General features: G+C 37.9%; 2 protein-coding genes across 2 annotated transcripts; both read right to left on the bottom strand.

Moving 5' to 3' along the window:
- Window positions 1–8,574: 8,574 nt before the first annotated feature.
- Window positions 8,575–9,210, bottom strand: LOC110704392. Its single transcript, XM_021882171.1, has one exon. The coding sequence runs from the start codon at window positions 9,208–9,210 to the stop codon at window positions 8,575–8,577; it is 636 nt and encodes a 211-aa protein (XP_021737863.1).
- A 107-nt stretch (window positions 9,211–9,317) lies between these two features.
- Window positions 9,318–10,490, bottom strand: LOC110704391. Its single transcript, XM_021882170.1, has one exon. The coding sequence runs from the start codon at window positions 10,488–10,490 to the stop codon at window positions 9,318–9,320; it is 1,173 nt and encodes a 390-aa protein (XP_021737862.1).
- Window positions 10,491–12,280: the final 1,790 nt, after the last annotated feature.

Below are 12,280 nucleotides of genomic sequence, written 5' to 3'. Positions count from 1 at the left end.
ACAGTCTTAATTTCAAAAGTCATAGATATCAATCTGCTCATCCCACTGATCAAATAATTAGTGATATAAATAAGGGGATTCAAACGAGAAGAAGTATTTTTCAAAACTTTTGTGCTTTCTATTCTTTCCTGTCAAATGTAGAGCCTACTGACTATAAAATGGCATTGACTGATCCTGATTGGGTACTAGCTATGCAAGATGAGTTAAATCAGTTTCAGAGGAACCAGGTTTGGCACCTGGTTCCCCGTCCAAAGGAAAGATCAGTCATTGGTACTAGATGGGTCTTTAGAAACAAGTTAGATGACCTTGGTACTATAGTCAGAAACAAAGCAAGACTAGTGGTGCAAGGGTACAATCACCAAGAAGGAATTGACTATGATGAGACGTTTGCACCAGTAGCTAGGCTAGAGGCTATTAGGATTTTAATTGCTTATGCTGCTCACATGAATTTTAAGCTGTTTCAGATGGATGTGAAGACTGCCTTCCTTAATGGCTATTTGAAGGAAGAAGTATATGTGGAGCAGCCACCTGGTTTTGAAGATGCACTGTTTCCCCAGCATGTATACAAGTTGGATAAAGCATTATATGGCTTGAAACAAGCTTCAAGGGCTTGGTATGAAAGACTGTCTAATTTCTTGATGGCAAATAATTACAAGAGGGGAACAGTAGACAAGACCTTGTTCATAAGAACCAGGGGGAAACACTTGATTGTAGTACAAATTTATGTTGATGATATTTTATTTGGTGCTACTAATCAAACTTTGTGTGATGAATTTGCAAATCTTATGCAGAGTGAATTTGAAATGAGTATGATGGGAGAACTAGGGTTCTTCCTAGGGCTGCAGATTAAGCAAACAAATGATGGTATAATGATCCATCAACAAAATTACTTAAAAGAGCTGTTGAAAAAGTTTGGCATGGAGAACAGCAAAGCTTATGATACACCTGTTCCCACATCCACAAAGTTGGATGCTGATCTTAAGGGAAAAAATGTTGAAGCTACGCTTTATAGAGGAATGATTGGTTCTCTACTTTACCTAACAGCTAGTAGACCTGACATTGTGTTTTCTGTTGGTTTGTGTGCTAGGTTTCAAAGCAATCCAAAGGAATCTCACTTGAAGGCTGTTAGAAGGATACTTAGGTATCTTGTGGGAACAGCAGATCTGTTTTTGTGGTACCCCAAAGGCAGTACCATCGATCTCATTGGATATACAGATGCAGATTATGCTGGTTTCCTAGTTGATAGAAAGAGCACATCAGGTATGGCACACTTCCTTGGCTCTTGTCTTATATCATGGGGTTCTAAAAAGCAAAATTCAGTGGCCCTATCCACAGCAGAGTCAGAATATATAGCTGCAGCTTCATGCTGTTCCCAGCTATTGTGGATAAGGAACCAGCTGAAAGATTTTGGTGTTAATTATAAAAGTGTTCCTATCTTTTGTGATAACACTAGTGCAATCAATATTTCAAAGAACCCCGTGCAACACTCCAAGACCAAACACATTGAGATAAGACACCATTTTCTAAGAGACAATGTGGAAAAAGGATTGGTGGAGATGTTGTTTTGTAAAAGTGAAGATCAAATAGCTGATATCTTCACAAAGCCTTTATGTAGAGAGTCTTTTTGTAGGTTAAGAGTCCTTTTGGGTCTAGTTAGATTTTAGGAGTTGGCTTCAATTATTTCCTTCAATGATTGGCTAGAATAAGTATGCTTTTGTATTGATTATGTATATAACTATGTTGCTTACTTACAAATATTGTGTAAATAACCTAAGTGGATTATTGTTGCATAAGAACAGGAGAAGTTATTTTGAAACATGCTGAAAATAGAATGACTGGTTCAGTACAGGTACCAGCAAGAGGAAACAGCAGTTCAGCTCTGATATGTCATCCGAAAATATTTTATTTTTGGAAGATTACTATAAGATAAATTCTTTTTGGAAAGAATTATCTTATTTCAGTTATTCCTATCCTACAAAGAGGCAAATATATTTAATTGCCTAATTTATAGTTGGTTGAATACTTTTTGGTAAAAAGATAATTACCATATTTCAAACTTTCAATTTTTGAAATTATCTTCTCCATTTATTTTGATTCTCAACCGGCTAGTTTTTGGAATTCATATGTTTGTGCAATTAACATAAATACACACTAAAACATTGATACAGCTTCACATCACATCATCATTCAATTCATCTTCTCTCTCGTTCAAAAGTGGTACCCTAATCACTGTTCATTCGGTTTTCATCTCTCTCAAATTCCCTAAATTTTGAAGCTTGTTTGCTACAATGGGAAGGAGATCAACCAAGGCTTCAGCTAAGAAAGGAAAGGAGAAGACTCAAGCAAGTGAGTCTACTCAATTAAAGGAGACCACCATCACTGAAACTAACCCTGCTCCGACTTCATCGAGCAATTCACCTCCTACCACCACAAAGAACCCATCACCAACTCCGTCTTCATCTTCTAAATTTCCCTCACCTCCACCTCCCAAAAATGCACCTTTACCCAAAACCCCTGAAGCTGATGATTCCATCATCAAAGAACCTGCCTCATCTCACGGGGACCAGCCCAAAAGCGTTGAAGAATTCTTCAATACTGTTGGAGAAAAGGAAGAGGAGGAAGTTAGAAGTGAAAAAGAGGATCTACAGATTATTGGGCAGAAAAAGGGAACTTCAAAAACCCTTGGTTCGCAGAAGAGTGACTAGGTCTTCCCTGAAAAAGATTGGCGAAGTAGTAGTGGAGGAACAGTCGATGGACTCTGCTGGTACCAAACGAAAGAGACCAGCACGGAAGTCTGCAAGAGGTATGTCAGTAGAATCTTCATCTGTTGGTATGACTGATTTAGGATCTAGGGTTGTGTTATCTGGGTGTGAAACAGAAGTTGGTTATTTTGATGAAGTTGCCTTAAGTGATGTGAAAGAGCTGTTAGAATATCAGGGTTGGATGCCTTTGTTTGATGTCTGTGATGCTAATATTGATGGTGTTAGAAAGTTTTATGTGAATTTGAAACAAATGTTGGATAGGTCGTTAGGTTCAGTTGTGAATGATGTTGAAGTGAATGTGTCTGTTGCAAGTTTGGCTGGGTTGTTGAATATACCCAGAGATGGTTTTGATGAGTATTCTGGAGATGGATGGCCCACTCTTATTAGGGTCAGTCCAGATGAAGTGCATGACTTTGTGTTTGGAGGGAAAGTTCCAAAGAAAGCTGGAACTTTTAAAACTGGTAGCTTGAAGGAACCAGTGATGCTGGTTCTTCATTCTCTGTGTAACAAGATGATTATCCCTCGAGCACAAGGTAGGGGTTTTGTGCGCATCATGGAAATGGTGCTTATATATTTGTTGATGAAAAAGATTAAGATAAATCTTCCTTCCCTAATGATAAACCATATGATGAATTGCTATAATTCATCCCACCACTCTCTTCCTTATGGTTCTTACTTAACTAAGCTTCTTAAAGAGAATAATGTTTCTCTTAGTGGATCAACTGCTCCTGTAATAGTGTTTACCAAAGGTATTCTGAAACAAAAGGGGTTGATCATAAGTGCTGGGGTGTTGAAGTTTAGGGAGGAGGAACCAGTAGAGACTCCTAAGCCTGCCAAGAAGAAACAGAAGGCAGAGGAACCAGCAGGTCAGAAGGTTATTCTTAAGAGGCTGGAGAGTCAGGAAGAGAAGATGAGTGCTGTAGGGGATCAGCTTAGCAAGTTAATGAACTTAGTGGAAGGTTTATCTACTTCGTTTATAATGAGGATGAGCAAGTTAGAGAAACAGGTTGCTGGTAGTTCTGGAATTGAGAAGGAATAAATTGAGGAGGACCAGCAAGTAGACCAGCAGGAAGATGACAATGAAGAGGAGGAGAACCAGGATGAAGCAGCTGAGGAGGCTGACACTGAAGAAGAGGAAGGAGATGATGAAAATGATGATGATTGAATCTGTATTCTTTTTCATTTAGCCTACCTTTATGATATTATATTCCGAATAACTGATTCTGTTGGACTGTTTTTATTCCTCCCAATCCATGAATTATGGATTTGGGCTCTATCGTTTACTTTTGTTGGTTTGTATTAAACTATGATCTTTATTGTTGGCATGGCTTTACTTTGACTAATCTGACCTTCTTTTGCAGCACTTTATTTGTATAATGGTTGATGCCATTGGATGGTTTAGCACGTTACTTTATGCATAAGATGCTACTTTTGCATATCTTTTTTAATGATGCCAAAAGGGGGAAAATAGTTGAAGTTGAAGCCTAGAGTCTTTACTAGTTTAGATTGAGTCGTTTTTGAGTCTTTTTACTTTTACTTTGACTTTATTTTATTTTCTGTTTCTGTTTAGGGAACCAGTTGGCTTAACTGACTTGTTCCATTGAGTCTTGAGTTCTTGAAGTTTTTGACTACTTTCTTTAGAGTATGTTCACAGGTGCAGAAACTTCAAATGTTTGTCATCATCAAAAAGGGGGAATTTGTTGAGTCCCTTAGGTTTTGATTGATAGTTTTGAATGATGACAAACAGCTAAGGGAAACAGGTCTTTGAAAGTGTTCAATACAGTTGGGGGAACCAGCTAAAATAGAACAATGTTTTCCTAGATAAGTCATTACTTATATGAGATATTTGTTGAACTAACTTATCTTTATACAGGGAACAGTTAGTTGATAAATGAGCTATGCACTGGTAGGGAACCAGTATAAACTTTTTTCTCAAACTGCTCTTATGAAAGGCAGTTGCTTATTTATTATTGTACATTAACTTTGTTAAATGTGCAGTATCTAAGTTGATTTATAAGATTGGAAGCTTGAAAGGATTTTCGATCAACTTAAAGGAAGGTCCTTTGGTCAATAATTGAGTTCATTCATGGAAGCTTTCAAGACTTAACGAATGCATGAAGGAAGACTACACTCAAAGAGTTATTTAGGAACCTCATGTAAATGCTCCGTAGTATAACTTATATAATTGAGTATATAAAGTGCTTTTAGTATATTAAATATCGTTATGAAATTTGGTACAAGGTTTGGAACAAATTTCATAACATATTCAGTTCAGGGAACCAGGTTAACTGAACAGATTATTCAAGCTGCCGTTTTTACAAAGATTTTACAAAAAGGATAATTTTCGAAAAATATGGATTTAAAATATATCCAAGCAGCTAAAGATAAGATGATATGTTTGGTTAGCTAAAAACTAGGAAGTATTTTATCCTAAATTGATTTTATCTTGTGATCAAATCAATTAAGATAAATACTTATCATAAATCGCATATATCTTATATGCATGATTTAAGGTAACTAGGGTTTAGCTAACTAACCTATAAATACATCTTATTCTGAATAATCATAGACACAGCTCTCACGCATTTTAATAGAGTTTTATTTTTGAGAGCTAAAAGCACTAATTCAATTATTAAGTGATACACAAGAGCATAATAGTGTTTTAACGTTTTTCTCTATTTGACTTTTGAGAGTTAGATCATTAGAGAATTCTTGATCTTGTATTAAGTCTTTGACAAAGGGGTTGAAGACTTGGTGAGTGTTTGTGAGTTCAAACACACTAGGAACTTACGAGGGTAAGTTTAGAGCGCATTCGGAGTAGAGTGTGGGGTTTACTGGTTCCCGGAGTAGGAAAACAGTAGAGTGTTCTTTGTCTTTATTTTTCGAAGTAGATTAATAAAGGACTTAGGATAGGAGGACGTAGGCCAGAGTTGGCTGAACCTCGTTAAATTTGTGGTGTTCTTTATTGCTTTGTTTTATTCCGCTGCATAAGGGAACCAGCACAACTGGTTCCTTACACATAATCCGAAAAGAAGCAAAAATTGCTAACGATTGCTTAACACTCAATTCACCCCCCCCCCCTCTTGAGTGCCCATTGAACCTTCAGACGTGCCTAATAGGGAGGCACGGCCGTGCCTACCTCTAAAATGCCATTTTCTTGACTTTTCTTCAATCTCCAAACTCCATGGGCTTTGACTTACTTCATGGATCTATAATTCATCCAAATTAGCTCCATAATTCCTGAAAATCATCAAAAACAACAAAACTACCCATAAAAGCATCAGATTATCCAAACTAAAGCAAAATACGCCAAAACGGACTCAAATACTCAACTAAACTAACAAAACTAACTAAAAACCAACCAAATAATATACACAAAACACGACTTATCAAACTCCCCCAAGCTAAACTAATGCTTGTCCTCAAGCATTTAACCATGAATCACAAGGGAAGAGAATGATAACTCCTCAAACAATCACAATGTGTAATCGAGTTCAAAACCATGATAAAAACGAAATCAAGAATCCACATGTACAAAAACCGCCATTCATCTCATATACTTAGACTTGACAACCAATCTTACCACACATCTCCCCATACCTACTCACACAAACATGAATAGTTCTCACTTTAGTTGTGAAAAATAAAAACAATAACGCTCATGTGTTTTCGGGGTGAAATATGAAGCCACTCAACCTAAGCATAGCATGCATATCAACTTCACACAACCGGCCTCTTTAGGCTTGCAATGCAACTTTCTCCACTTTTAGTGATTGATGCAAACACGAAAATCATGAAATCCATATTAGGTAAGCTCGGTAGATAAGGGTTGGACGACGTAATTTGGGAATGTGGTGCTCAAAATAAAACAAATCCTAATCCCACTACACATTCAAATGTCGGGTTCAAGCCAACCTTATTTCCTCCAACTTCATACAATATAAACATAGCCCTTTTATTCTTTCTTTCCCTTTTTTTTTTCTTTTTTTTTTTATTATTTATTTTTTTTTCACAAAGAGGAGGGAATTAATAAATAAAAACAAATGGAAGAACTCTCAATTTTTCAAAAGCCTTTAAGGCCACTTTTCTTTTCTTTCCTTTCTTCCCTTTTCTAATATCCCCTCTTTCTCTTGTTTTCTTTCTTTTTTTTTTTTTTGAAAACTCTCTTTTTTTTTCGCTTCTTTTTTTTCAACATCATTCACACTCATAGGGCTTAACAAATGTAAAACACCTTCAAAATAAACCTAGAAAAATAGCTCTAAAGCTTTAAATGTAGGGTATCAAGAAGGGGTTAATATGGCTCAAATTGGTTCAACCTACGGGTGAATGTAAAATAAAAATAAATAAAAACAAAAAGAAAAAACATGAAGGCCTAGAATGTGGAGGCTCTAAATTCTACAAGGGAATTTCAATCATCTTTTCGCGACATGCATCATAAAGTCTCAAATAGTCAAAAAGCAAGACCAAGAATTCGATTATATGAAGGACAATCTAATCACACAAGAAGAAACATGACTGAGGTAGAGTGAAATCAGTTAAATAAGGCTCAAGACTCTCACCGGGTACACAAACTATTCACATAAGTAGAGCGGGGAGACCATCCTAGCCACTACCTAGCTCAATTCCAAGCACATCAATGAATGGGTTTTCGAAAACTCTCTTTTTTGTTCAAAAAGCACACATATGTGATTATAATCATAGAAGCATAGTCATGCAATGGCATATTATTCGACACTAGAAAGAAATAAACTACCCAAAAACTGAAATAAAACTAATATATACATGGTGAAAAGCAAATCCTCCCCCAAGCTAAACCATACATTGTCCTCAATGTATGCATAAATCAAGGCAAATAAACAAGGGGAAGGGAAAGGCAAACTACTGATCAGGAGGGGTGGGGAAGTGATCCTTCAAGGTGGCCTTATTCAACTTCCTATAATCTATACACATTCGCAATCCTGTGACAGTTCTAGTGGCGACTGGCTCACCCTTGTCATTCTTAACAACGGTCATACCTCCCTTCTTTGGTACTACTTGTACAGGGCTAACCCACTTACTATCAGAGATAGGGTAGATTATACCTGCAGCAAGCAATTTCAGAACCTCTTTTTTAACTACCTCCATCATATTAGGATTAAGTCTTCGTTGAGGTTCTACAAAAGAGGCATGATCGTTTTCAAGAATGATCTTATGCATACAAAAAGAAGGATTAATGCCCTTGATATCATCAATGGTGTACCCAATGACACTTTTATATGTTTTCAAAACGTTGAGCAATTGCTCCAATTCTGTGTCCTTGAGTTCAGCATTGACAATAACGGGATATGAATTATTTGGACCAAGATATGCATATTTTAAGTTAAAGGGGAGGGGTTTCAACTCTACCTCGGGAGGCTTAGAACTCTCCCCAATACTCATTGCTTCCAATGTCTCTCTGATCGGGTTCTGATTTGGATTGGCCTTTGCTTCATTAAGTAACCTGGTATACTCCTTAGACTGCCAATCTCCATTATCATCTTCCTTCCCTAATAGAACTTGTTCGAGGGCATCATCATTCTGATTCAAGGGAAGTTGCTCATTCTTTAGCTCATCGAGCACCTCAACCTGACAAACAATGTCTCCCATAGAAGCGGCACCCATAACATTCAAAAGTGAGTATTCCAATTTCTCATCACCTACTTCAAAAGTAATCTTACCTTTCTTCATATCAATAATTGCACCTGCAATAGCTAAGAAAGGTCTACCAAGTATAATTGGAACATTCACATCTTCATCCATCTCCATCACAACAAAATCACAGGGAATGAAAAACTTACCTACTCGGAGGTGGTACATCCTCAAGTACACCCAAAGGAAACTTCACTGACCTGTCTGCAAGTTGCAGGGATATGCGTGTGGGTTTGAGTTCATCCATTTGTAGCTTCTTGCATATGGACAGTGGCATGAGGCTTACACTTGCACCAAGATCGCACAATGCTCTGTTGATTTCGATATCCCCAAGCTTCACTGGAATCGAATAGCTACCTGGATCTCCTAATTTCTTAGGGAGAGTGTTCTGCAAAATAGCACTGCACTCTGCATTCAAAGCAACTGTAGTATTCTCTTCTAACTTTTTCTTGTTAGATAGCATATCTTTTAAGAATTTTGCATAAGAAGGCATCTCAGATATGGCATCTAAAAATGGAATATTAATATGAAGCTTTTTAAGAATATCAAGAAACTTACTGAACTTTTTCTCAAGTTTAGCTTGGGATAACCTTTGAGGAAAAGGAACCTTAGGCACATACGGAGCAAGTGGCTTTGGTGGTGCTTCCTTTGATTCATCCTCGACCCTAGGGTTGTCAACTTCCTTCTCACTTGCACCTACTTCTTCAATGACCTCCCTTGATGGCTCCTTGGTAGGAAGATCTTCCAAATGCATTCCACTCCTCAGGGTGACGACATTCATTTGGCCTTTTTGAGGTTGTTCTGTCTGGCCCGGAAAAGTTCTTGGAATCTTTAAGATTGGCTAACTTGATTAGCAAGTTGGCTTATCTGGTTTTCCATGAGTTTACTTTAGGCCTGTAACTGTTGTATAGAGCTATTTTGGTGTTGGATGGCACTATTTGTTGCGGTTATAAAGCTCTCTAACGTCACCTCAAGGCTAGATTTCTGAGGTTGTGGTTGCATTGGTTGTTGGGTGCTGGGTGGTCTTTGTTGGAAACCAGGTGGTGGTTGGTTGTAGTTGTTGGGTTGAGGTGGATTTTGCTGTGCTTGGGTATTCTTGTATGAAAAGTTAGGATGGTGTTTCCATCCTTCGTTATAGGTGTTAGAATAAGGGTCATAAGGTCTCTTTGGGTTAGAGGAGTAAAAAGCATTAGCTTGCTCGATTGACATCTCTTCTGTATTCTGCAAAATCTGTGGGCAATCTGGAGCAACATGACCCTGCACATGACATAACTGACACAACTCCTGTGGGGTGTTAGAAGTTCCTGCTTGGAACTTATCAAACCTGCTTGTTAGTGCTTGAACAGAACTAGTTAGCATAGTTAAAGCATCTACATCAAGCTTACCTCCTTTTTTCACATTCTGACGACCTCCTGGATGATAATTATCATTGGCCGCCATCTTCTCAATCAGGTCCTTTGCCTCAGTTGGATTCTTTGTCAAGAAAGAACCCCCTGATGCAGCATCAATGTAGATTCGGAACTCATGGGTTAGGCCATTATAGAAGGTTTGAATCAACAGCCACTCTGGGATACCGTGATGAGGGCATTGTCTCTGTAACCTCTTGAACCTTCTCCAAGCCTCATAGAGAGACTCGTCATCTGACTGTCGGAAGGTGGATAGCTCGTTCCTTAACCTGGCAGTCTTCTCATGTCCCAAAAACTTCACTAAGAAGGCCTTCACTAGCTTGTCCCATGTATCGAACGAGCCAGTGCCTTCATCTCTCAACCACTCTTTCGCCCTATCCCGTAGTGAAAAAGGGAAAAGGCGAAGTCTGATAGCATCATCTGTAACACCATTCATTTTCATAGTATCACATTTCTCCAAGAAACTATCAATATGACTTACTGGGCAATCATGTGGTGTGCCTGCAAATGAATCATTGGAGATGAACTGGATGAATTGCGGCTTGAGCTCAAAGTGTTGAGCTGTCACAGGTGGTCTTACGATGCTAGAAAGGATTCCGCTAGTCGTATCAGGAATACCGTACTCCAAAAGGGACTTCGTTGGTTGGTCTACCATGTTTCTATTGGTTTGATTTCTCCTTCTTCTTCTACCTGCCCGTCTTCTTGCGGTTGCTTCGATTTCAGAATCAAAAGGTGCTAGATCTTCTGAACCTGAGCTTCGTGTGGGCATGCAACAAGAAAACTAGAGAAAGAGTATCAAAAACACAAGAAAAAAAATAGCCGAAGCAACGAAATAAGCCTAGCAAAAACGAATCACAATTAATCTAATGAAACCGTTAGTCCCCGGCAACGGCGCCAAAATTTGGTAGGCGTGTCGCGTACCTATCAAAAATAACCTAACAGACCAATACTAATGTAGACTGGCAAGTAAGGGTTGGATCCCAAGAGACTAAGGTTCAGGAACAATTAATTAGACTCAAATTTCTACTAAGCAAGAATCAATTATAATCGATAACTAAGGGCCTAAAATATAGGAAAAATTCGAAAATAAACTAATTAAGATGATTAAATCAAGCAATTAAAAACATCCAAAATCTAGCTTCACCGCAACTATTATTGACGCAATTGTAATTCTACCCTTAACATACGATTTCAAGTGAACGGGGAAAAGTAAACCCTAATAATTACCAAGGATCTCTCTCGAGTATCAATGGCTTCCCTAACATACAATCAATCCTATTCTCATGGTATCATGTATATTAAAGACATTAAACACATTACTCTCACTTCCCAATTATCAAACCCAACTACTCTCGTGTTGAGAATCAAACCTTAAATTGATTTACTCAAATCCGTTTATACCCAACTCTCGCTGTGATAAAAACAATGGAATAATCGCAATACTATAGTTACGTCTAACCTAGCATTGGCATAATCACAATCAATTTAGCAATTCAATTGTTAAAGTTATTAAAGAATTTAAAGATTTAATTCATGCATCAATAATAATAGGGCTACACTAGATCTTGAATTAAAGAATCTACTCACACATGATTAAAGAAACGAAAACAACAATAAATAATGAAAACATAATTAAATAATAAAGGATGAGAAATAAATACCAAATCTTGAATAAAATTGAAGGTAGAAACCTTGAATCTTGAATTACAAAACTTAGAAAAGTAGATGGACAACTAGTTCTTCATGAGAGAATAAAAATAATATAAGGCTTAAAAAAAATATCTCCAAGAAAAACAAGGCTAAAAATTATTTATATGAGCCTAAAAAGATAAGAAAAACGGCTAAGCCTTGGCGCACAAGAATCCCAGGAGGCACGGACGTGCCTCTTCATAGGCACGGACGTGCCTCTACACGTAGCAAAATTGCTGCAGTTTCTGTCTTCCAGGCATGGACTTGCCTGATGCTGGGCACGGACGTGCATGCTTCTTTACCTAGGCACGGACGTGCCTCTTCTGCTAGGCACGGACGTGCCTAGGGTCTTCCTTTGGCGCAGCTTCTGGCACAGAGGCACGGACGTGCCTAATAGGGAGGCACGGCCGTGCCTACCTCTAAAATGCCATTTTCTTGACTTTTCTTCAATCTCCAAACTCCATGGGCTTACTTCATGGATCTATAATTCATCCAAATTAGCTCCATTATTCCTGAAAATCATCAAAAACAACAAAACTACCCATAAAAGCATCGGATTATCCAAACTAAAGCAAAATACGCCAAAACGGACTCAAATACTCAACTAAACTAACAAAACTAACTAAAAACCAACCAAATAATATACACAAAACACGACTTATCAATGGTTGTTTGTGTACAGTCCCATTTGAATGTTGCCTAGTAGTGCTTGCAAGTCGGTGCCTTTGCCTTTGTGTATGAGTCCCCCATAAAGTG

This window comes from Chenopodium quinoa, unplaced genomic scaffold (genome assembly GCF_001683475.1).
Source record: "Chenopodium quinoa cultivar QQ74 unplaced genomic scaffold, ASM168347v1, whole genome shotgun sequence".
Classification (NCBI taxonomy): domain Eukaryota; kingdom Viridiplantae; phylum Streptophyta; class Magnoliopsida; order Caryophyllales; family Amaranthaceae; genus Chenopodium; species Chenopodium quinoa.
Note: the sequence above shows the minus strand (reverse complement) of the source record. Positions and strands in the feature narration are given on the sequence as shown.

Excerpts from the sequence above, each read along its gene's own strand:
- LOC110704392 (XM_021882171.1), bottom strand. The coding sequence starts at position 9,210 with ATGAATGTCGTCACCCTGAGGAGTGGAATGCATTTGGAAGATCTTCCT.
- LOC110704391 (XM_021882170.1), bottom strand. The coding sequence starts at position 10,490 with ATGGTAGACCAACCAACGAAGTCCCTTTTGGAGTACGGTATTCCTGAT.